General features: G+C 55.3%; 1 protein-coding gene, 1 long non-coding RNA gene and 2 other non-coding genes across 12 annotated transcripts in view; 2 read left to right on the forward strand and 2 right to left on the reverse strand.

Annotated features, from left to right (window-relative positions):
- The window catches only part of DPP9 (dipeptidyl peptidase 9), a 50,382-nt gene extending 29,942 nt beyond the window's left edge, over nt 1-20,440 (reverse strand). For 3 of the 9 annotated variants that reach the window (XR_010153674.1, XR_010153671.1, XM_063801026.1), the window contains exons 1-7: nt 20,161-20,329; nt 18,997-19,049; nt 16,349-16,439; nt 10,556-10,812; nt 2,346-2,458; nt 618-791; nt 373-541 (exon numbers count right to left, since the gene is read on the reverse strand). Coding sequence is in view for 5 of the 9 variants with exons in the window: in XM_063801026.1 (XP_063657096.1) it covers nt 373-541; nt 618-791; nt 2,346-2,458; nt 10,556-10,812; nt 16,349-16,404 (769 nt within the window). In the remaining 4 variants the exon portion in view is untranslated. Of the gene's footprint in view, nt 1-372; nt 542-617; nt 792-2,345; nt 2,459-10,555; nt 10,813-16,348; nt 16,440-18,692; nt 18,805-18,996; nt 19,050-19,154; nt 19,200-20,160 lie in introns of those variants that run through there. The other 6 variants (XR_010153673.1, XM_016934739.4, XM_063801025.1 and 3 more) reach the window with 4 other exon arrangements.
- On the forward strand, nt 20,293-21,773 carry LOC134809060 (uncharacterized). The gene is made up of 3 exons (XR_010153675.1): nt 20,293-20,425; nt 21,139-21,228; nt 21,652-21,773. It is a non-coding gene; the product is annotated as an uncharacterized LOC134809060 (long non-coding RNA).
- Nucleotides 20,557-20,628, forward strand: TRNAG-UCC (transfer RNA glycine (anticodon UCC)). The gene has a single exon. It is a non-coding gene; the product is annotated as a tRNA-Gly (tRNA).
- TRNAV-CAC (transfer RNA valine (anticodon CAC)) lies at nt 21,154-21,226 on the reverse strand. The gene has a single exon. It is a non-coding gene; the product is annotated as a tRNA-Val (tRNA).
- Nucleotides 21,774-22,126: the final 353 nt, after the last annotated feature.

Genomic DNA, 22,126 nt, shown 5'->3' on the forward strand with positions numbered 1-22,126 from the left:
GTAATCCCAGCTACTCGGGAGGCTGAGGCAGGAGAATCACTTGAACCCAAGAGGCGGAAGTTGCAGTGAGCCGAGATCATACCACTGCAGTCCACCTGGGCACTCCCGCCTGCGCTCCCGCCTGGGCAACTGCACTCCCACCTGGGTGAGACTCTCTCAAAAAAAAAAAAAGAAAGAAAGAATGAAAGAAAACTACAGAGCGGCAGGGACGCCAGGACCTCCCGGGAGACGTGGTAGACTACAGAAGGTCTGCACGGGAGGGTGGCTTGTGAGGGGTGTGTGCAGGAAGACCCTGGCTGTGGGGGCAATGGGGCCTTTCTGGAAGCTGGCCAGGTGGCTATGGTGGCCATGCACAGGAGGGGCTGGCCCCACCTTGGTGGCAGAAGGTCAGCCGCCGCTCCTCGCCTGTCTCGATGTTGGCCACCCACAGGTCGCTGTTATTGATGAAGGAGAAGAAGGCAGGGTCGGCAGGGCAGATTTTGGGGTCCATCCGGGGCCCTGAGCACTGGGTCTTGATTTCCAGCGGTTTCATAGGGGACACCTGAGGACAGAGACGCCCAGCTCAGGGGGAGGGGCCCTCCACGCCACCCCCGCACGCAGCCAGGGCCAGGGCTCACCATGAAGCCGTTCTTGCCGCCGTCGTGGCAGTGGAAGAGGCTGTTGCTGGCCTGGAAGAGGAAGAGGCCACTCTCGCTGTGGAAGTCGTAGGAGGTGATGCCGAAGACCCCCAGGCGCTTCCGCTCCCTCAGCAGCTCCTCCTCCCGAGAGTAGACCCCATGGTGGGGCGTGGCCTGGAAACATACAGGGGACAGGGGGCAGCGTCAGTGGGCAAAGAGGATCTCCCGCTGGCCAGGGCAGAGATCCTCGGGCTGGGGCATTCCCAGGGAATCTGACTTCGGGCCTCGCCAGAGAGAACTTCCTGTACTGGGCAGAATTGGCTGCCGGAGCCCTTGACACAGTGGGTGGCCAAAGATTGCCAGCGAAACTGGCCCTGCAGGACTGGCTGAGTGTCCTAGGAGGTGGCGGGGGAGACTCTGCGGCCAGAAGCCTCCTCACTTCCTGAGCTCCCTCCCCACAGACCCTCTCCATAGCAGATGGGGGCCCCTGGGAGGGACTGTCCCTGCCCCACACCACCGGAGTACTCTCTCCGGGTCCCTAGTGCCATTCTTACAGACTCCCCACCCTCCTACCCTATTCACAATCCCTTCCCACCAAGAGCTTTCAATTTCGTAATCCCAGCACTTTAGGAGGCCGAGGTGGGCAGATCACGAGGTCAGAAATTCGAGACCAGCCTGGCTAATATGGTGAAACCCCATCTCTACTAAAAATACAAAAATTAGCCGGGTGTGGTGGCACGCGCCTGTAGTCCCAGCTACTTGGGACGCTGAGGCAGAAGAATCGCTTGAACCAGGAGGCAGAGGTTGCAGTGAGCCGAGATTGCGCCACTGCACTATAGCCTGAGTGACAGAGTGAGACTTTGTCTCAAAAAAAAAAAGCAGAATCCAAAGCAAAATTACCCCTACACTCTGTGGAAAGCAGTGTAAACACAAGGACACTGGCTTGAGGACTCAGAGACAGGCCAAAGTGAGGGCCAGTGAACCAGTGGTGGAGAAAGTGGGAGTGTCACGATCTCAGCCACTGTTAGATATCATTATTGTTACATTGTTATGTTTATGTTGTTACTATGTTATAATGTTATGTTATTTTTATTGCTATATTGTTACTATTTTAGAGACTGGGATTCGCTGTCTCCCAGGCTGGAGTGCAATGGTGAGATCACGGCTCACTGTAGCCTTGCCCTCCTGGGTTCAAGAGATCCTCCCATCTCAGCCTACCAATTAGCTGGAACTACAAGGCGAGTGCCACCAGGCCTGGCTAATTTTATTTTTTGTAGAGACAGGCTCTTGCTGTGTTCCCCAGTCTGGTCTCAAATTCTTGGGCTCAAGCAATCCTCTTGCCTCGGCCTCCCAATCATCAAACACAAAAACACGCCAATCAATGCAAAAGGCATTTTTCCTCCCTCAACTATCCCCAGAGAGCCAACACTGGATGAGATTAATGATTAACCAGTCTCTCTAAAAGGGCCTCAAGCCAAGTTAATTCCCAATCTTTGGTGATGCCGTTAAAAGGAAGAGATGCTTTTGGTAAGAGTTTCTCTGTCGCTTGAGTACAGGTGGTCAGGGGGAGGAGGGAAGGCTCACCCGCCAGAGTCCACAGGACGGAGGGTTTGTGGGAACTCACAGCCGGTGGGGCAGAGAGGTGACCGAAGGCGTGTATGGCCTGTGGGGCTGGCCTTTGCCACCTCCTCGCCCACGGTAGGGCCCACGCCTAATAGCACAGCTTACCTGGAAATGATCCAGCATCTGCTTCCAGGACAGGAGCAGCAGAGCCTCTTTCCGGACCTTCTTGGGAATCTCAGAGTAGAGGAGGGAGTTCTCTCGGCTGCCATATGGCATTCCTAAAGGGAGAAAGGAAACACCCAGAACGGGTACCCTGGCTCAGGATGGGGAGACGCCCTCAGCCTGCAGCTGGGCCCAGCTGGTTCCCTCTGCTTCTAGAACATTCTGCCAGGCCGCCGGCGGGACAGCCCTCCCCGGAAAGCTATGGATCCTGGGTTTGCTTAAGTAGGCAGTAGGGCCTTCCACCTGAGATATTTCTGCTGAATCTCACGGCCTGAATTACCGAAGAAACAGCACACAAGAGGCTGGGCATGGTGGCTCTTGTTTGTAATCCCAGCACTTTGGGAGGCCGAGGCGAGAGGACTGCCTGAGCCCAGGAGTTTGAGACCAGCCTGGGCAACATAGCAAGGCCCCGTCTCAAAAAAAAAAAAAAAAAAAAAGAATAAAATAAAAGAAAAAAGAAAGAAAAATAAATCGCACACAAGAGAACAAGAAGGGCAGTCAGGAACAAACATCCAACTCTCAACAGGTTGGGTTCGGCTCTCCAAGGCCCTTCTTTATCGAGGCTTTTGCAGACGACAAGAATTTAATACAGGATTAGAGGGAGGGCAAAACCATCAGAAAGGAATGAGGGCCAGGCGACATGGCTCACACCTGTCATCCCAGCACTTTGGGAGGCCGAGGCAAGCAGATGACTTGAGGTCAGGAGTTCGAGACCAGACTGGACAACATGGTGAAACCCCATCTCTACTAAAAACACAAAAATTAGCCGGGCGTGGTGGCGGGCGCCTGTAATCCCAGCTACTTGTCAGGCTGAGGCAGGAGAATCACTTGAACCTGGGAGGCAGAGGTTGCAGTGAGCCGAGATTGCGCCACTGTAGTCCAGCCTGGGTAACAGAGCAAGATTTTGTCTCAAAAAAAAGGGAATGGGGAAGCGTGCACCTGGTCCAGTATTTCCCAACCTCGCCCCTAATTACATTCGGGCCTGGACCATCCTCCGGGGTGGGGCTGTCCTGACCACTGCGAGGCTCTGAGCAGCATCCCTGTCCTCCGCCCACTCCATGCCAGGGGCACCCCACAGTCGTGACAACCACACATATCCCCAGGCATCTCCCAGTGTCCCCTGCAGGGGCAGAATCAACCCGACCTCAAACCACTGATTTAATCGAAGCTTCTGTAGAAAATGACGGTAGTGAGAGCTGCCAAGTGAGGGTTTTGGGTGGATTACATGAGGTAAGAAACGTAAAGCTCTCGGCACAATGTGTGTGACCCTCTGTGAAATCAGCGTATTTCATCAGTAAGCCGCGGCTTTCCACATACGCATGTCTCTGGGCTTGGGATGGGTCTTACTGCGGAAGGCGCAATCAGGTCCTTAGTGGCAAATAAAATAACTGTGTATTTTCCAAATGGTCATGTCTTAGATTTGCTGGATGACAGTACAATTGTCATTAGAAAAGGGAATGGCAGAAGCAGGATGGTAACCCCTGGGAAGCCTCGGTTTCCCCTCTCCATGCGACACCACTGAAAAACCGGGACACGGCTCCTCCAAGCATAAAGCTGTCCAGTAGCCCACAAACGTGACATGACTAACGACAAGTCACAGACAGCCCGGTGCCCTGGCCCCTCCTTGCTCTACTTTCAACCCTGAGTTTCTCCAGGACGAAGCCTCGGATTGGTGCTGTCCTGTCCTCTTTTCAGGACCTCCTCATACTCGTTTTTTTTTTTTTTTTTTTTTTTTTTTTGAGACACAGTCTCGCTCTGTCGCCCAGACTGGAGTGCAGTGGCACGATCTTGGCTCACTGCAGCCTCTGCCTCCCAGGTTCAAGCAATTCTCCTGCCTCAGCCTCCAGAGTAGCTGGGATTACAGGCGCCCACCACCACACCCGGCTAATTTTTGTATTTTTAGTAGAGATGGGGTTTTACCATGTTGGCCAGGCTGGTCTCAAACTCCTGACCTCAGGTGATCCGCCCACCTTGGCCTCCCAAAATGCTGGGATAACAGGCATGAGCCACCATACCCGGCCCTTGCTTGCTTTTAAGAGGAGAACAGGAAGGCCACAAGCTCGCCGCTTCTGGGATTAGTGCTTAATTAGTAATATCTGTGCCATTTTTATTTCTTGTTACAGGCAGCCGCAGGGTCCTCCAGTTCCTCCTGCTTGCTTTCTGTGTCCTGACTGAAAATCACAGACTGCCCTGACCTCTGTGGCTCAGCCAGCTGCAGGTTTTTCCCTACAGGCTTGAACCAGAGCCTAGAACATTCCCAGGCACTGATAAATACCGAAAGCCAGCCCCGGCCCTGAGCCAAAATCCTTAAACCCTCACATAAACTCCATACCCTGACCCCCTTGCCGAGGACACACCTGGCTGTAGAACGCGCCTTTTCTCTGATGCCCATTGCAAGGACACTGAAGCCCACCCTGCACCGAAGGCCCCCTGGAAAATGCTTTGGACTCATCCCCCTGGCATTTAGGGTTCCTTTCTTTGGAATCCCAACCAGCCCCATCTGGGGACGGTTCAGGGCACTCCCTTGTGGGAACTCCTCTGCTGCTGCTTTTGGGGTGACTGTAGCTGTGGGTTCAGTGGGATGAAACAGAATCTTCTCACTATTCACAACAGCAAAGACATGGAATCAGCCTAAATCCATCAACGGTAGACTGGATAAAGAAAATGCAGTACATATACACCATGGAGTACTCTGCAGCCATAAAAAAGAATGAGATCATGGCCTTTGCAGGGACATAGATGGAGCAGGAGACCATTATCCTTAGAGAACTAATGCAGGAACAGAAAACCAAATACCACATGTTCTCACTTTATAAGTGGGAGTTAAATGATGAGAACACATGGACACATAGAGCAGAACAGACACTGGGGCCTATTGGAGGGTGGAGGGTGGAGGGGGAGCAGCAGACAAAATAACTATCGGGTACTAGCCTGGGTGATGAAATAAGTTATACAACAAACCCCCGTGACACAAGTTTACCCAAAGAACAAACCGGCACATGTGCCCTTGAACCTAAAAGTTTGTTTTCTTGAGAGAGAGTCTCGCACTGTCACCCAGGCTGGAGTGCAATGGCGCAATCTTGGCTCACTGCAACCTCCACCTCCTGGGTTCATGCGACTCTCCTGCCTCAGCCTCCCGAGTAGCTGGGATTACAGGAGCACACCACCACACCCGGCTAATTTTTTGTAGTTTTAGTAGAGACAGGGGTTTCACTATGTTAGCCAGACTGGTCTTGAAATTCTGACCTCGTGATCTGCCTGCCTCGGCCTCCCAAAGTGCTGGGATTACAGGTGTGAGCCACCACACCCGGCCAGTTGTTTGTTTGGTTTTTTTTTTAAAGAAAGAAACAGCAACTTCTAGTTGTGGCAAGGAACACAGGTTTCCCACGCATGAGGAAGCGCGCTTGTGAAGTACAGTAGTGACGGAAGGATGTACTTAAAGAAAAAGATTAGATTAACAGGGTTCCTTTTAAAGTGTATTTATGAAAAATGCAAAGTTCAGTGAGATGTGTGTGGGAAGGAGAAAAATCATGCGGAGACTCAGGGGTGAGCAAAAGAACGCAAGTGCTGGAAACACGACTCAATCTCTAAGAGCCCTTGAAGCTGCCAGGACCCTGCCCGTCCGGCCGCCCATGGGGATGAGGGTCAAGTGATGTGTGATTTCGCTCATGTGAAATGACCAGAACAAGCCAATCCACAGAGACAGGAAGTGGGTTCGTGGTTGCCCGGGGCTTGGGAGTGATGGTGGATGGGGTTGCTTTTTGGGGCGAGTGAATGTTCTAGAAGTAGACAATGGTGATGGCTGCACAACTCTGTGAATGCGTGACTAAAAGCCACTGAGTTTCACACCTTCAAAAGTGAAACTGTGCAATGTGAATTACATCTCAATTTTTAAAAAGCACCCTGGGCCAACAGGAGGGGTGGGAGGGATGGGAGGGCCTGGGCAGCTAGTCCACAGGGACTCTCCGGGAGAGCTGGAGCTTTCCAAACAGGAAATCAAAGCCACAGACTTGCCAAGGACACCAGGGCCACCTCCTTCTAGGCTGATTAATCAATGATCACCAAATGGCCCCTGCCAGCACATTCCTCGGGCGAGCTGCTGCTGGCACTATGATGGTGACAACTGGCCTTTGAGGCAAGGGCTAGAGGTGACCGCCAAGAGCTGTGGATTTCTGCTGCCCCATCCCTCCTTGGACCTCCCTCACCAGCTCTGCCCCTGCAAACACACCTGATGCCAACCTGTCACCCACCCATGCCCCGGTGACCCAGGCTTGTGCAAACACCATTTCCCGTCACTGCACGCTGTGGCCTCGAGTGGCTGGCCTGGCGGGGGATCGTGATCCACACAGGGCTAGGGCTCTCCCCTGGATCTCAGCCTGGGACGTTGGGAGACAGGAATTCTTGCTTTCCCTTTCGAGGGAGTTCCAGAACTGTCTGGAACCCTGTGGCCTCCTCCAGCCACAGAAGTCACCGTTTGCAGTGGGGAGAGGCTGATCCGCGTGGGGCAGGGGCGGGGTCGGGAGCGTTTCCCAATGCTGCAGTCTGAGGCCTGGAACCTGAGCCGGCCCCAGCCCATCTTCCCAGCAGCAGGAACCGCACGTTCCCCCGCTGCTCCTGCTAGCCTGACGCTGGGGGCTTTATCATGTGGATCTGAAAGAGCCGTTCCGGAGGGGCCCAGTGATTAGCTCCACATGCCCCACAGCAAACCTGGTGCCTGCTGAGGGGACAGGTCCCATGCTTTGAGCAGCAGGCCAGGCCTGGCCTTGGAGTCTGGACGCTGGGCTAGTGCTAAGAAGTGTTATTATTACTCAGGGGCTGGGGGGAGGCCTGCCCCGAGAACCTGGATGTGACGTGAGCTCAGTGCTGCCCCTGACCATGTGAAGTGACAGCCTGGAGTCGTTGAAGGGTGAATTTCACCCTGAAAGGGGCAGTCTGGTTTTTGAGCTACTCTAGGTACGTTCTGGGGTTTCTGCCAAGTTCATGCCCACTGGGGTGGGCCCTCAGCACCTCCCGTGTCCTGTGAGGACCTGCCCGTCCCAGCCCCAGACACACACACGAGCCACAGGCGACCCGACGAGCTCATCTATGCGGAGTCAATCTGAATCTTTGTCCCGGACATTTGGAGAAAGTTCCTCTGTTTCTGCTGGTGGCTAGAACCTGAGGCATGGAATCCCGGGGGCTGTGGAGGGGTTGCGGAGGACAGGTGGGGTGGACCCAGGCACGGACGGATGCCTGGCTTCTGGAAGGCTCTGGTTCTCAGGCGCTGCTTCCTGAGGTCCACTGGGCTTTCTGCTCTTGGGTTCCATGAGATGCCACTCTACCTTTACTCCAGGGGTCCTTCATGGCTCAGATGAGCTTGGAGGGTTTCTGTCCCTTTTAGCAGCTCCACGGAGATTTGAATGATGGCCCTGACAGAGAGGTGTCCACATCCTGGGGCTCGGGTGTGGAGGCTACGTTACACAGAGAGACAGGCCTGTGCAGCTGGGATTAAGTGAAGGCTCTTGAGCTGAGGAGATGATCCTGGATTACCCAAGTGAGCCAGATGGCATCATGAGTCCTTATCAGAGGGAGGCAGGCCAGGCACGGTGGCTTACGCCTGTAATCTCAGCACTCTGGGAGGCTGAGGCAGGTGGATCACCTGAGGTCAGGAGTTTGAGACCAGCCTGGCCAACATGGAGAAACCCTGCTTCTACTAAAAATACAAAAATTAGCTGGGTATGGTGGCAGGCACCTGTAATCCCAGCTACTCGAGAGGCTGAGGTAGGAGAATCGCTTGAACCCAGGAGGCGGAAGTTGCAGTGAGCCAAGATCGCGCCATTGCACTCCAGCCTGGGTGACATAGCGAGACTCCATTTCAAAAAAAAAAAAAAAAAAAGAGGCAGAGGGGAATTTCAGACAGAAGAGAAGGAGAGGAGGAGGAGGAGGCTGTGTGACCATCAGGCCAGAAGTTCCAACGTTGTGGCCACAAGCCAAGGGATGCCAGCTGCCACCAGAAGCTGCAAGAGGCCAGGACTGGTTCTCCTCTGGAGCCTCCAGAGGGAGCGTGGCCCTGATGATACCTTGATCTTGGATTTCTGCCCTCCAGAAGTATGAATCATTTTCACAATGGCAGCCACAGAAAACTCCTCCAAATGCCCTGACCAGGACAGCAACCCCAAAGGGAGCAAGTGGCCCGAGACTGTGGACGCCACAGGATAAAAAAGAGGCAACGGCCCATGGCAGCCGTGGTCTGTACACTTGTAGTCGTAACAGCCAAGCTCTCTCAGGTAATTGAAACTCAAGCCATTTCAGTCCAATTTCTCCCAGACTAGAGTTGGCCAGCATTCTTAAAGGCTCAGACAGCCCAGGTGCAGTGGCTGATGCCTGAAACCCTAGCATTTTGGGAGGCTGAGGCAGGAGGATTGCTTGAGCCTAGGGGCTCAAGACCAGCTTGGGCAACACGGCAAAACCTCATCTCTACAAAAAATACAAAAAATTGTCTGGGCATGGTGGCACGTGCCTGTAGTCCCAGCTACCTGGAGGGCTGAGGTCGGGATGATCACCTGAGCCAGGGATTTCCAGGCTGCAGTGAGCTGTGATCACACCACTGCACTCCAGCCTGGGCAATGGAGTGAGACCTCATCTCTAAAAAAAAAATGAAAAATAAAAGGAAGACAGTAAATGTCTTCAGCTACGTGGGCCATATGACCTCTGTTGCGGTGACTCTCCTGCTGTAGCTTGAGAACAGCCAAAGATGTCAGGAAGTAACAGGGACCAGGAAAACCTGACTTCTGAAGACGGCTGTCACCTGCCGACCCCTGTTCTGGATGATTCTTCCTTTTAAATTCTTTGTTTGCCAAACCACCATCTGATTCCCACACAAGCCTGTCTGTGGAGAGGGACTGCGCTGATGGCGGAAGAAGACAGCCACCTGGTGTCCACCTCGGTCACTGTTGTTAGCATGTGGTCAGCCTCAGGCAGAGGATGACGGCCGTTCACTGGTTCCAATGCTGGCTGGGGGCTGCAGCACACGCGGGCCTGGGCTCAGGGGCTGAGGGCACCACCATGAGTCCCATGGATGAGTGCAGCGGTCTGGACAAGGATCCCAGCGCCACCCCACCCCCAAGGAACACTTGGCGATGTCTGAGGACATCTGTGGTTGTCACCACTGGGATGTGGCTGCTCCTGGCATGGAGTGGGTGGAGGCCAGGAACGCTGCTCAGGACCCTGCAGTGGCCGGACGGCTCCACCCCAGAGAACGATCTGGCCCCAATGTCCATGGTGCCAAGCGGGAGAGACGCTGCCTTTGGTCCCCAGCCATGTGTCACGCTGCTTTCAAAGACACAGGCCTGGCTGATCTCTCCAAGGTGTCCTTCCTCCCAGCTCTTAAGGCCTGTGGGTGCAGTGGGCACCATCCGAATATCCGCTGCCCACCTCACGGGAGCCAGGCCCACAGTGGCTGCAGAAGCTGCTGGAGGACATGCAGCCTAACCCGTGCCCTGAAGGCACTCGTGGTGCAGAGGAGCCCAGTCCCATGAGGCACTGCAGACGCTGCAGGAGGAGCTGCGTGCAGGCACACGCCCAGAGGAGGAAGTGTTGATCCAGAGCCTGCAGCAGGGGCTGCAAGCGCGTGGCAAGCCGCCCCTGTGCTGTCACCGGCGGCAAACCAGGTTCTGCCATCCGGGCGGCTTTCCCGGAACCTCGGGATCCTTCTTGACGCGCCTCCACGGCGAGCTCCTCCTGGAGTTACTCCCGACTCCCTCTGGGAATGGTTCAGTCCAGTCCTGTTTGTCACGAGCTCCACCCAGCCCGGACCAGGTGGCTGGGAAGTGACTCAGGGGGTGGACCCGGCTGACTAGCACTGGAAACAATCTCCGGGCTCGGAGCCACAGGGCCGGCTTGAGCCATGGCATCCTGGCCACATGGAGGAGCGGGGCTGCCCTGTGCATGGCTCCCTGCACGGCTGACCCTCCGGGGGCCGCCCCACCCACCCCGCGGCAGCCCTTCCCTGTAGTCAGAGCTGTCTGTGGCTGAGCCTCGAAGGACAGCATGCCCAGGGCCCAGCCATCCGAGCAGATCTTCCGACTCCTGTGGACCTCTGGGAACAGAGAGGACCAGGGAACTGCGGTCCCAGATGCTGTCCCTGCCCAAGCAGCCTGCAGGGCCCGGCTTACCCAGGTAGTAGAGGCGGTGGGAGTGGGGCCCAGACTCATCCGTCTTCTGCACAAACTGGAAGTCGTGGGGCGCCTTGTTGACAATGAGGCCTGAGTACTTGCGGCTGCCGTGGATGATGCTCCGGAGCCCGTCCCACGAGTGCTTCTGCACCTGGAAGCAGGCGGCCGGGTCATCTGTGGTGGCTGCGTCGCCTCGGTCGGCCGTTGGGGTCCCGGTGGTGGCCATCCTCTCAGCCCCCTCGGAATTCAGCGAGAAGCTGCGGGGAGGAAACAAAGACTATGAGAAAGGAGAACTGTTTTACCTACGAGCTGCCCCAATGCTGCCCCTTGCGAGGCACTCAGGTTCTTCCAGACGAGCCCCACCCCTGCCGCTTTCCCCACTCCCTAAACCCTTCTTGGGTTGGTCTACCTCTCTCCATGTCACTAATGCTGCTAAGATTCAAGCCACCATCACCTCTCAAATGAATGATTTTTAAAAACATTCTTCTTTTTGGAGATGGGGGTCTCAACTATGTTCCCCAGGCTGGTCTCAAACTCCTGGCCACAAGCAATCCTCCTGCATCAGCCTCCCAAGTTGCTGGGACTGCAGGTGTGAGCCACCATGCTTGGCTTTGGCTGAATGACTGAAACCACCTCCCACCAGGATGTTCCACATCCACTGCCAAGACCCCATCACTTAAAACCCTTCCTGGTTTTCCACAGTCCCCGGGATAACAACCAGTTCTCACCACCACCTCAAGGCTGCTGTCGACCCCTGCCAAGCCCTTGAATCTCATCCTTCTTATCCCTGTGACCCAGCCAAATGAGCCTTCACTCAGCTCCTCAAACAGGCCAAATTCCTTTCCACCGCAGGGCCTTTGCATATGCTGGCCCTCCTGCTCGGAGTGCATTTTTCCTCACTTTGCTTAACTTCTTTGATATATATTTATATATATATACTTTTTTTTTTTTTTTGAGACAGAGTCTTACTCTGTCTCCCAGGCTGGAGTGCAGTGGCGTGATCTCAGATCACTGCAGCCTCTGCCTCTTAGGTTCAAGCGATTCTCCCGCCTCAGCCTCCCAAGTAGCTGAGATTACAGGTGCCTGCCACCATGCCCAACTAATTTTTTTTGTATTTTTAGTAGAGACAGGGTTTCACTATGTTGGTCAGGCTGCTCTCGAACTCCTGACCTCAAGTAATCTGCCTCCCTCAGCTTCCCAAAGTGCTGGGATTACAGGCATGAGCCACTGCACCCAGCCTGCTTGGCCAGCTTCTAATCAGATCTCAGCTGAAGTACTTGGCAGGCCCTCAGAAACCTTTCACACCATCCACGCTGAAGCCGGTCTTTCTGCTCATCTTTCACATGCCACCTGGCTGTCCCCCTCCCTCCACCTTCATCACAGCGGTTATTTGTGGGACCCCTGTCTCCCCCATGTCTGTCCCATTCACAGCTGTGCTCCCAGAACCTTAGCTGGTGGCTGGCACGTGGCAGGCATTCCACGGAGCACTGTGGAATGATTATCTCTCAGTGGGCCCGCGGGGAGACACGCTGGGTCTCGGGAGAGGCCCAGGCATGAAGGAATGAAAATCCATCCTGGTCACCTGTGCTGTTGGCTTGCTGTCCAGCCGGGGAGATGCTTGGCCTTCACTGGAAGTTCCAGAGCCTCGGGATGTGGGAGGTGCAGGTGAAAGGGTGAATGGCACACCCTTCCCCAAAGAATATCCCACTCTCTCCTCCCACTCAGGACACTCTGGGTCCGCAAAGCAGCCACCGTGAGCGGCCGCTGCGGTGTCACATCTCCCACCACCCCACTCCCGCCCTCGTCACTTAGCACACTCCTTGACCTGACTGGACTGGCCAGGCAAATATTTGTTTTACAGAAATCTAAACATGGCCGCAGTGACCCAGTTCTGCGAGAGCCAGTGGTCTGGAAAGGGTGGCACCGGGGCTGGTCTCGCTTCCCTTTGTGGGCTCCGAGTGACTGCCGACCTTGCCAGAAGCCCTGTCCTCCGGGACCAACAGCTTAGCTTGGGGAAGTCGCTGCTTGCTTGGAGGAAGTGGGAAAACCCGCGGGAGTGGACAGCAGGGACTGGGTGTGAGAGAAGTAAAGGGCAGAGATGAGTGGGCCGCCTTGACTCTGCAGTGTGCCAGTTCCCAGAAGACTCTGCCTCTTGCCGAGAGGAGACCCCACAGGGTAACCACTGCAAGAGAAAGGGCCCCAGCCTGCTTTGAGAGGGAAGGGGAGAAAGAGCTGCAAGGATGTCAACGAGCGCCTTTGAAAGATCAGGACTTGGCCGGGCACAGTGGCTCATGCCTGTAATCCCAGCACTTCGGGAGGCCAAGGCGGGAGGATCATGAGATCAGCAGATCGAGACCATCCTGGCTAACACGGTGAAACCCCGTCTCTACTAAAAATACAAAAAATTAGCCGGGCGTGGTAGCAGGCGCCTGTAGTCCCAGCTACTCGGGAGGCTGAGGCAGGAGAATGGCGTAAACCTGGGAGGCGGAGCTTGCAGTGAGCCGAGATCGTGCCACTGCACTCCAGCCTGGGCGACAGAGTGAGACTCTGTCTGAGAAAAAAGAAAAAAGGAAAGATCACGACCTGCAATTGTCACCTCATTTGGGCCTTACTTGGGCTTGTGACAGCCCATTCTACAGGTGGGGAAACTGAGGCTGGGAGGTCACTGGAGTTCGCTCCCAATCAGAGCCGAGTGAATGAGCAAAAGGGGTTCAGTGGAGGCAGCCCTGCCCCCGGCCTCCCACTGACATGCTGTGTGATAAGCCCAGCAATTACAGCAGGAAAAGCCACAGAATGCAGCCCAGAGAACTGCTTGTGCCGTGCTCTGTGAGACACCCACATCCTGTGGGAACCCAGAGAGCTGCCCATGCTGTGCTCTGCGAGACACCCGTGTCCTGTGGGAAGGTCCCGTAAGCCAAGGAGAGTAGAAGCCACCTCAGCAAGGGACATATGAAAGGCTCATGGGGCGGAAGACCCCTTGGGAAAGTGGCTTCTGAGTATCACGGCTGTGGGCTGATTTCTGGAGGTCCCTCTCCAACTCGACCCCAAAGAAATGACAGGGGAAAATGCTTCCCTTGTTTCATCCTACTTCATCCAGGCAGGGCCAGCGTGTCCTGCCCTCCAGCCAGAAGGAGCACGGTTTGTTAGTTCAGCTCCTCCTGAGACAGAAATAAAGACACGAACCAAAGGACATCAGCACTTACAGGGCTCTCAGGTCACACACAGGATGTCCGCGCCCACTGCAGAGCTGCAGGTCCCCTCCAGGGCAGTGGGGAGCCACAAGCAGCGTTAGGCAGCGGCTGGGACCAGGACCGCCTGAGCACTCAAGAACCCCCACTGCCCCGAGCACTGCTGGCAGCAAGCCCAGAAAACTGAGCCCAGGGAGCTCCTCTGAGCGGCCTAAGCACCCCTCTAAGCTGTGCTGCCCCAATTCAAGCCTGGCTCACGGCAGCAAAGAAAAAATGTGACCTTCGGAGCTCCCAAAGGGGCCACCCATAAGCTGAGAGCCTGCCCGGAAGCACTTATAGACCCGCGTGGCTTGTTTTCATTGCAAAGAACAATAAAAATTATCTTGCCTCTGATCACCACTGATAGCCCAAGAAGCAAAAATTCGATCCCGGAGATGAGAAATGAAATGAAACATCGCGAGAAACTTCCAGGAATCTTCTGGATGTGGCTAGACTCTTTAGCTTGAGCTTCCAGACAGGCCAAGGCTTGGTGCTGGAGCCTGGCCCTCCGCTGACCTCTCTTCTACCCGGGGGCACAGCCCGGATTGCAGAGAGGCTGGCGCAAGAGAGGGAGCGAGGGCTAGCCTGTGATGGGCTTTCTCCTCCTAGCACCACCCTATGCTGTGGCTCAGGGGAGTCAAGAGTTGACACAGCTGCAGAGATGGATTCCAGGCCACTTACTCAAGTCTACCTACTCCTTCCTTCGGCCAATCAGCTGGGTGCCTCTGCGGCCTGTGACACCACCAGCAAACAGCTCCAGACCTCCTAGTACGGTCTCTGTCAAGGCTGGGTGGCAGATCTGTGATCTCCTTTTTAAATTTTTCATTTTTTTTAAGAGATGGGGTCTTGCTATATTGCCCAGGCTGGTCTCAAACTCCTGGGCTCCAGCGATCCTGCCACCTCGGTCTAGCAAATAGCTGGGATGAGAGGGGTGCAAGCCACCGTGCCCAGCTCCAAAGCTCTGTGATGTCTGTGTCTGAGCTGGTGCTTTGGTGGCGAGCGGGGGCGGGGGAGTAGTTGGAGATGGGGGAAGTATTTGGACGCCTAGAAGGAACTGTAGATTCAGTGCTGACTGCAGTTCTGAGTTCAGGCCGACCACAAGGTGATAAGGCAGAAAGAAAGGTGGGAGCCCCTGGCTGGCGTGGGGCAAGGGGCATATGGGGGTGGTGAGGACAGGGTCCTACCCATGCGCTGGATGGGGAAATGCCTCAAGGTGGACTTTGGGCAGCCGGCCCAGGCCAGGCAAGTGCCCCTGCAAGTGGGGGCTGCCGGAGAAACAGCATGCCACCCTCTGTCCTACCCAAACTGCCCCCAGCACTGCCTGGGCCTTTAGCTTTGATGAGCAACCTTTACAGAGTCATCCAGCAGCCTGTGCCCAGGTGGGACACTAAGTGTGTGCAGATAAGGGAAGGGACACAGATCCTCTTCAGTAACTGACCCCTAAGGCATGTGCCCACCAGACGCTGGGACCACCCGGTTTTAGAGCCCATGGCTGGGCCAATCATAGCCCTTCACACCGTCCCCGTCTTCCCCGGTCCATTCTTCAATTCCCTTCCCAGCTGAGCATGCTCCACTGAAGCAAACAAGCCTAAGAGTATTAGAAAATTGAATACTGAGAAAGGTTCGCAGGGTCGAGGAATTCCTACCGCCTTTTCATCTCGTGCCAGGCCCTGAGACATGGAGTTTACTGACTGCCCCGGGGGTTGTGTGTCTAACCACATTCCATCCACACCTGACTTTGGGGGACTTCTTCAGTTCTGGGATCCTCCTCATTTTCAGGACCAAAATAATGGGCTCACACCTGTAATCCCGGCACTTTGGGAGGCCGAGGCGGGCAGATCACGAGGTCAGGTGATCGAGACCATCCTGGCTAATGTGGTGAAACCCCGTCTCTACTAAAAATACAAAAATTAGCCAGGTGTGGTGACACGCACCTGTACTCCCAGCTACTTGGGAGGCTGAGGCAGAAGAATCGCTTGAACCCGGGAGATGGAGGTTGCAGGGAGCCAAGATCGTGCCACTGCACTCCAGCCTGGGTAACAGAGCAAGACTCCGTCTTAAATAAATAAATAAATAAATAAATAAAAATGGACTCAGTGAGGTTGAATGGCCTGTCCAATGTCACCCAGAGAGGAAGGGGAGTGGAACCCCAGTCTCTTGGAGCCCAAAACCCACATCCTTACACTGAGATCAGCAGTTCTTACCCAGGAGTGATTCTGCCCCCAGCAAACACTTGGCGACATCTGGAGACATCTGTGGTTGTCTCAACTGAGGGGAGCTCCTGGCATGAAGTGGGTGGAGGCCAGGGACGCTGCTCAGCACCGTGAAGTGCCTGGGACGGCCCCACCCCAGAGAACATTCCAGCCCCAGCGTCCACAGTGCTGAGGGGGAGACCCCGCACTACGCCACACTGCCTCCTCGCTTGAAATAACCAGAACAGTCTTGGGGACGTGCTGGGGAAGCCAGGGGAGAGGGAAAGAAGGGGCCTTCCAGATCTTAGACTGTTGGGGAATTCCAGAAGCTGGGCCACATCCTCACGGATCAGGGCCTCCAAGGCCAACCTCACCTTCTCCAACTTCCGGTGTTCTCCTTGTCCAGGCGCAGTTTCTTAACCTTCCGCATTAACCGCTCAGCTGACCTCAGGAGGGCAGAGGTGCCTGTGGGCAAGTGGGAGGAGAGATCAAAGGGCTGCAACCCCAGTAGGTGGGGAGTGGGCGCTCCTACCCCCTTCGCCCCCTCCTCATTTCTCCAGGCAGCCCCCCAAGCCTCTGGGGAGCACCCTGAAGCCAAGGGCATTCTGAAGAGACGATGCTTCAGGCCCTGCCCTGAAATGCAGGAGGTTCTGGGCATTTGCCAGAGCCCGTCATCGTTCTCAACAGGAGGTTCCTTTCAAGGTGTAAAGTCCCTGGGAGTTTCAAGTGACTCCAGGGACATCACACCAGGGCACCTGCTGGAAATAGAAGAATCCCAAATTCCTCACTGTGGCCGTTCCCTGATGGCCCTGGTGACCTTGCCTACTTGCTTCACCCTTGACCGTGACCTTCGGCCACACTTGCCTCCTTCTTGTCCCTCGACACACCTGCTCGCTCCTAGCACACAGCTTCTGCACGATGCGCCCCGTGGCCTGAAATGCCAGTTCCTGCTTTTGATATGACTTGCTCTTTCTTGCCCTGCGGCTCCTGATACCACCTCTTCAGAGGTCTTTCCTGAGCACCCCATCTGAAGATGCTACCTGACTACCCCCATCACCACACCCAGACGCTGATACAATGGCCTGGACCATAATTCCAGTTGTCCCCTTCCCCAGGGAGAGTGGTTCTCAAGTGGGGGCAATTTGGCCCCTCAGGGGACACTGGACAATGTCTGGAGACATTTGTGGCTGTCACAACTCGGGGGTGACCCTGGCATGGAGTGGGTGGAGCCCAGAGATGCTGCTTAGCACCCCACAGTGCCCAGGATAACCCACCTCAGAGAAGGATCCCACCTCAAATGTCAGCAATGCCAAGCCGGAGACCCCTGCATCCATTACTTGGGGAGAAACTTGAGTTCAACGCCTACGCTCATATTAATACTGGAATAAACTTCCCATGGAACAAGCATTCTAAACGAGGGGGACCCCCAGCTCCTGGGATTCACCTCCTTTCTCCCTCCCCACTCAGGGTGAGGATTTCAATGTGTGCAGCCTCCTGGGACCTTAGTAGGGCAGACGATCATGGGACGCAGTCTCTTGGGGATCCATGGAATCCCCTAACCCAGGGGTCTCACCTGGGGATAACCGGCCTCCCCAGGGGACATTTTTGGTTATGATGACTGGGACGGTGAGGGGAGGCATGTGGCCAGTGGAGGCCAGCGATGCTGCTCAACCCTCTGCAGTGGACAGAACAGCCCCCCTCCCACTCCTCTGCCAAGAATGACCCAACCCTAAATATCAGTGGCAAGGCTGAGAAACCCTGCTGTGGGTAAGGGGGCACTCCTCACGGGAATGTCAGTTCCACAGGGCAGGCCACATCTATCCTGGTCCCAACAGATTGCCTGAGCCCAGACCATGCCTGGTCCTCAACAAACATTTCAGGTTGAATGAATGAGCTACTGTGCTTTCTTGGATGCTGTCTAAAGTCAAAGGGGCCCCTTGTTTGGTTGGTGCCCAACTACCTTCTCAGACAAGCCAGGTCCCATGATGCGCAGTTGCCCAAAGGCTTAAAGAAGAGAGGGCCAGCTGGGTACAGTGGCTCACGCCTTTAATCCCAGCACTTTGGGGGGCTGAGGCGGGCAGATCACCTGAGGTCCGGAGTTCGAGACCAGCCTGGCCAACATGGTGAAACTCCATCTCTACTAAAAATACAAAAATTAGCTAGCTGTGGTGGTGCAAGCCTGTAATCCCAGCTACTCAGGAGGCTGAGACAGAAGAATTGCTTGAACTCAGAAGGCGGAGGTTGCAGTGAGCTAAGATCGTGCCACTGCACTCCAGGGGTGACAGAGCGAGGTTCTGTCTCAAAAACAAAAGAAGAGAGGGAAGCACATGGGAACAGGACTGAGATTGTAAGGGAAGAGGTTAAGCATAAAGTCACCACGAAAAATCACTGGCCACACTCTCAGTCCAGTGGTGAAAAGCGTGGGCTCTGGTCTCAGAGAGAAAGGTTCAAATCCTGACTCTGCCACTTCTGGGGAAGTCGCTGAACCTCTCTGAGCTTCCACTTCCCCAGCGAGAACATGGTATGACAGTATCTACGCCTGGGGCCACCAAGGGAATTGAATGAGACTGCACACATACAGCTTTTAACACAGTGTCTGATGTAGCACAAACTAAATGACAGCTAGCATTGTCAACTAAACAAGCTACTCAAAACCACAGGAAGGGGGAGACTCAAACTAAAGTCCTTTCAGGGCCAGAATCCACACCATTTACTGACCGGGTCAGGCAGTGTAGGTGGATCCAGGCACCCCTCCACCAAATCCTGCTGAAATCAGCACTCTCCCCTTCCTCTCCTCAAAGCCTTCAAAAAGCTCCTTCCAGGGGCAGCTAGAGGGGGACAGGGGTGGAAAGAAAAGCCTCCAGCAGGCGCACAAAAAACTGCAGCCACTGCCCTGCGGAGGACAACCACCCAGGGCCATAGAAAACCATTTCCTGCCCATGTCTATATTCTAGAGCAGGCAAAGGAATCCCACCAGCCCACACCCCAGCCTTCCTGGCTGCCAAACCCCAGCACAACTGACCTTCTAAAGGGTCCAGAGAGCCTCCATTCCAGCTGCAGGCGTGGGACACAGACCTTTATAGGATAAACATGTCATGAATGTGGCAGGTTAATGGAAGCACCGGCCAGCCGTTCAGCCTCCCCCACTCAGGAGCTGCAGACTGTCAGGCCCGATTCTACCTGGCTAGATTCTAGCTCTGCCTTGAAGCCCTGCAGCACTGTCTGCATGCCTTGGACAGAATCTGGGAGAGAAGCCATCCCACGGGCCCCGATTCCCCTGGGACCCAGCGGAGGAATGCAGGGATTGGTGCCTACGGTCCACACCCCCTGGGCTTTAGTCCCAGCTCCTCGAAAGCACGTTGGTTCTTGCCTGGGAGGCAAGTGACTTCCTCCTGGGGCCCCTGGGGAAGACCAGGGGGTGGGGGCCAAGGGAATAGACCACTTTTGATGGCTCAGAGGCAGCGTGAACAGGGAAGTGTCAGGGCTGGCCTAAGGCTGTGTGGGAAGAAGGTAGGCGGTTGGACAGGCCTGAGAAGGGAGGCTGAGAGAAGGGGGCTGAACCCTGTGGGCTGGACCCTTGGAAGACAGCTATGCTAACCACTACACCACCAACGCCTCGGCAGGAAAAAGAGTCTCTGGATACCCTTAATAGAGGGATCAAGTAGGGTTGAGGATCAGGACTGGATCGGGGAGACCAAGCCTCGGGGCGAAGGTTGGAGGAAGTGGTAAAGGAGTGAGGACAGGATGCAGGTCGAGGGAGGCATATACAGCATTTGCATGGGGAGAGGGAGGAGATCGGGACCTCCAGAGCCTGCACGAAAGGGGAGAGGGTGTCAAGGTCTGCAGCTACGAGGGCGTTCTTGGGTGCGGCCACCTCCGGAAGGGGTCAGAGCCTGGTGGCCTGGGCAGCAACGGGATGGGTGGGGAAGCCCATCAGGGAAGGGGAGAAACTGGGAGGTGGCCTGGCCAGCGCAGGAATCGGGGAGGGAAAGAAGGTGGAGGAGGGCCTGGGGCGGAGAGGAAACGAGGCAGGGGGCCGGAGGGACCCACAGACGGGTGCATGGAGGCGCCGGAGTGCGGGGAGGCCAGGCGATGGCGAGGGCAGGGTCAGGGCCGAGGCGGGGCCGGTCAATGGCGGGTTCAGGGTCGCGGCCGGGGCGGGACGAGGCGCGCGGGCGCTGCTCACCGGGACGTGGGGCGGCGGCCGGGCTGGGCAGGTCGTCCCGGGTCCAGCGGCGCCTCACGGTCGCGGCTCCATGCCCGGGACTGCGACCCCGGAAGTGGCAGGAGCGGGGGACGACAGCCGCGGCGGACACAGGGGACCCGCCGGCTCAGGCACCTTTGACCCGGAAGTTGAGCGACCCAGGCGGCGGCCTGGGATTGGACACCACCAGGCACGTACCAAGGCGTCCGCGGCGCTTGGGGGGGAGCCCGCGGCGCGGCGGCCTAAGGTGCGTAACGCCCCATGAACGACATCTTCCGGTGGGTTAGGGAGAGACACCCCCCTGTGACTTGGTATCACTCAGTCAAACCCATGATCCCCCACTATTAAGGATATCCGGAGAGGATGCTACCTACGAATGCGTTGGTGGTATAGTGGTTAGCATAGCTGCCTTCCAAGCAGTTGACCCGGGTTCGATTCCCGGCCAACGCATGCGATGTTACTTTTGCGAGTTTGAAATTTTCATCTTAGTTTTGAGACGGAGTCTCGCTCGGTCCCCCAGGCTGGAGTGCAGTGGCGTGATCTCCGCTCACTGCAACCACCACCTCCCAGGTTCAAATGATTCTCCTGCCTCAGCCTCCCAAGTAGCTGTGATTACAAGCGCACGCCACCACGCCCAGCTAATTTTTGTATTTTTAGTAGAGATGGGGTGGGGTGGGGTGGGGTGGGGCGGGGCGGGGTGGGGCGGGGCGGGGTGGGGCGGGGTGGGGGAGGGGGGGCGGTTCACCATTTTGGCCAGGCTGGTCTCGAACTCTGACTTCAGGTGATCCGCCCTCTTCGGCCTTTCAAAGTGCTGGGATTACAGGCGTGAGCCATCAATCACGGAAAATTTTTTTTAATCCCATAAAAATGTCTAAAAGGCAGGAGGAAGGCGAAAGAGAAAGAATGGGACTAGAATCGTTCTTTGGGTGAATTTCAAATAGTATATTACTCTCCGATTAGGAAAAACAGCTGAGTTGTTTCCGCCCGGGATCGAACCGGAGACCTTTCGCGTGTGAGGCGAACGTGATAACCGCTACACTACGGAAACCGGTAGGCGTCATAGTTCTTTAAATTCTCCTATAGAGATAATGTTGCAGTGATAGTTGCGTTGTCCCACCAAAGAAACACTGGCTACAGTCAGCTAAGGCAATATCCGCTCTTCCTGAATATCTGTTATTGTATTTGATACAGTAGAGACCGAAAGAAGGAAAATAAGGAAGACAAAAAGAAATCCAATAAACACCCTTTCCAACACACCCACCCACCCACACACGTTTATCACTTTATCATAAATCCACCTTCCATTAAAACAATGCAAGTCAAACGGCCCACAAACCCATCCGGGGTCAAATAAAGCTTTTCATCTCATAGATATCAATCTATACTTGATATCACATTAGTTTCTGCAGATATTCACCATTTTGCTTTCGATCAAACTACTTTTTTGTGTGTTTTGTTTTTTGTATTTTTTAGAGAGAGTCTCGTTCTGTCGCCTAGGCTCGAGTGCAGTGGTACGATCATCCCTCCCTGCAGCCTCCACCTCCTGGGCTCAAGCGATCCTCCCACCTTAGCCTCCTGGGTAGCTTGGACCACAGGTGTGGACCACCACGCCTGGCTAAATTTTTAAAAATGCGTTTGTAGAGACGGTGCCTTATAGCTGGGACTACAGGCGTGTGCAACCACTCCCAGCTAACTTTTGTATTTTTTGTAGAGACTAGAGGGCCTGCACTATGTTGCCCAGGCTGCTTTCCAGCTCCTGACCTCAACGTGATTCGCCCGCCTGCAGCCTCCCAAAGTACTGGGATTACAGGCATGAGCCACCGCGCCCGACCCCAACTACACTGTAAAAGAGCTTTCTGAAAAGAAAAACTGTGTGTGTATGTGTTTACCTTCCGATGGAGTTTTGCTCCTGTTGCCCAGGCTAGAATGTAGTAGCGCAATCTCAGCT

Source organism: Pan troglodytes, chromosome 20 (genome assembly GCF_028858775.2).
Source record: "Pan troglodytes isolate AG18354 chromosome 20, NHGRI_mPanTro3-v2.0_pri, whole genome shotgun sequence".
NCBI lineage: Eukaryota > Metazoa > Chordata > Mammalia > Primates > Hominidae > Pan > Pan troglodytes.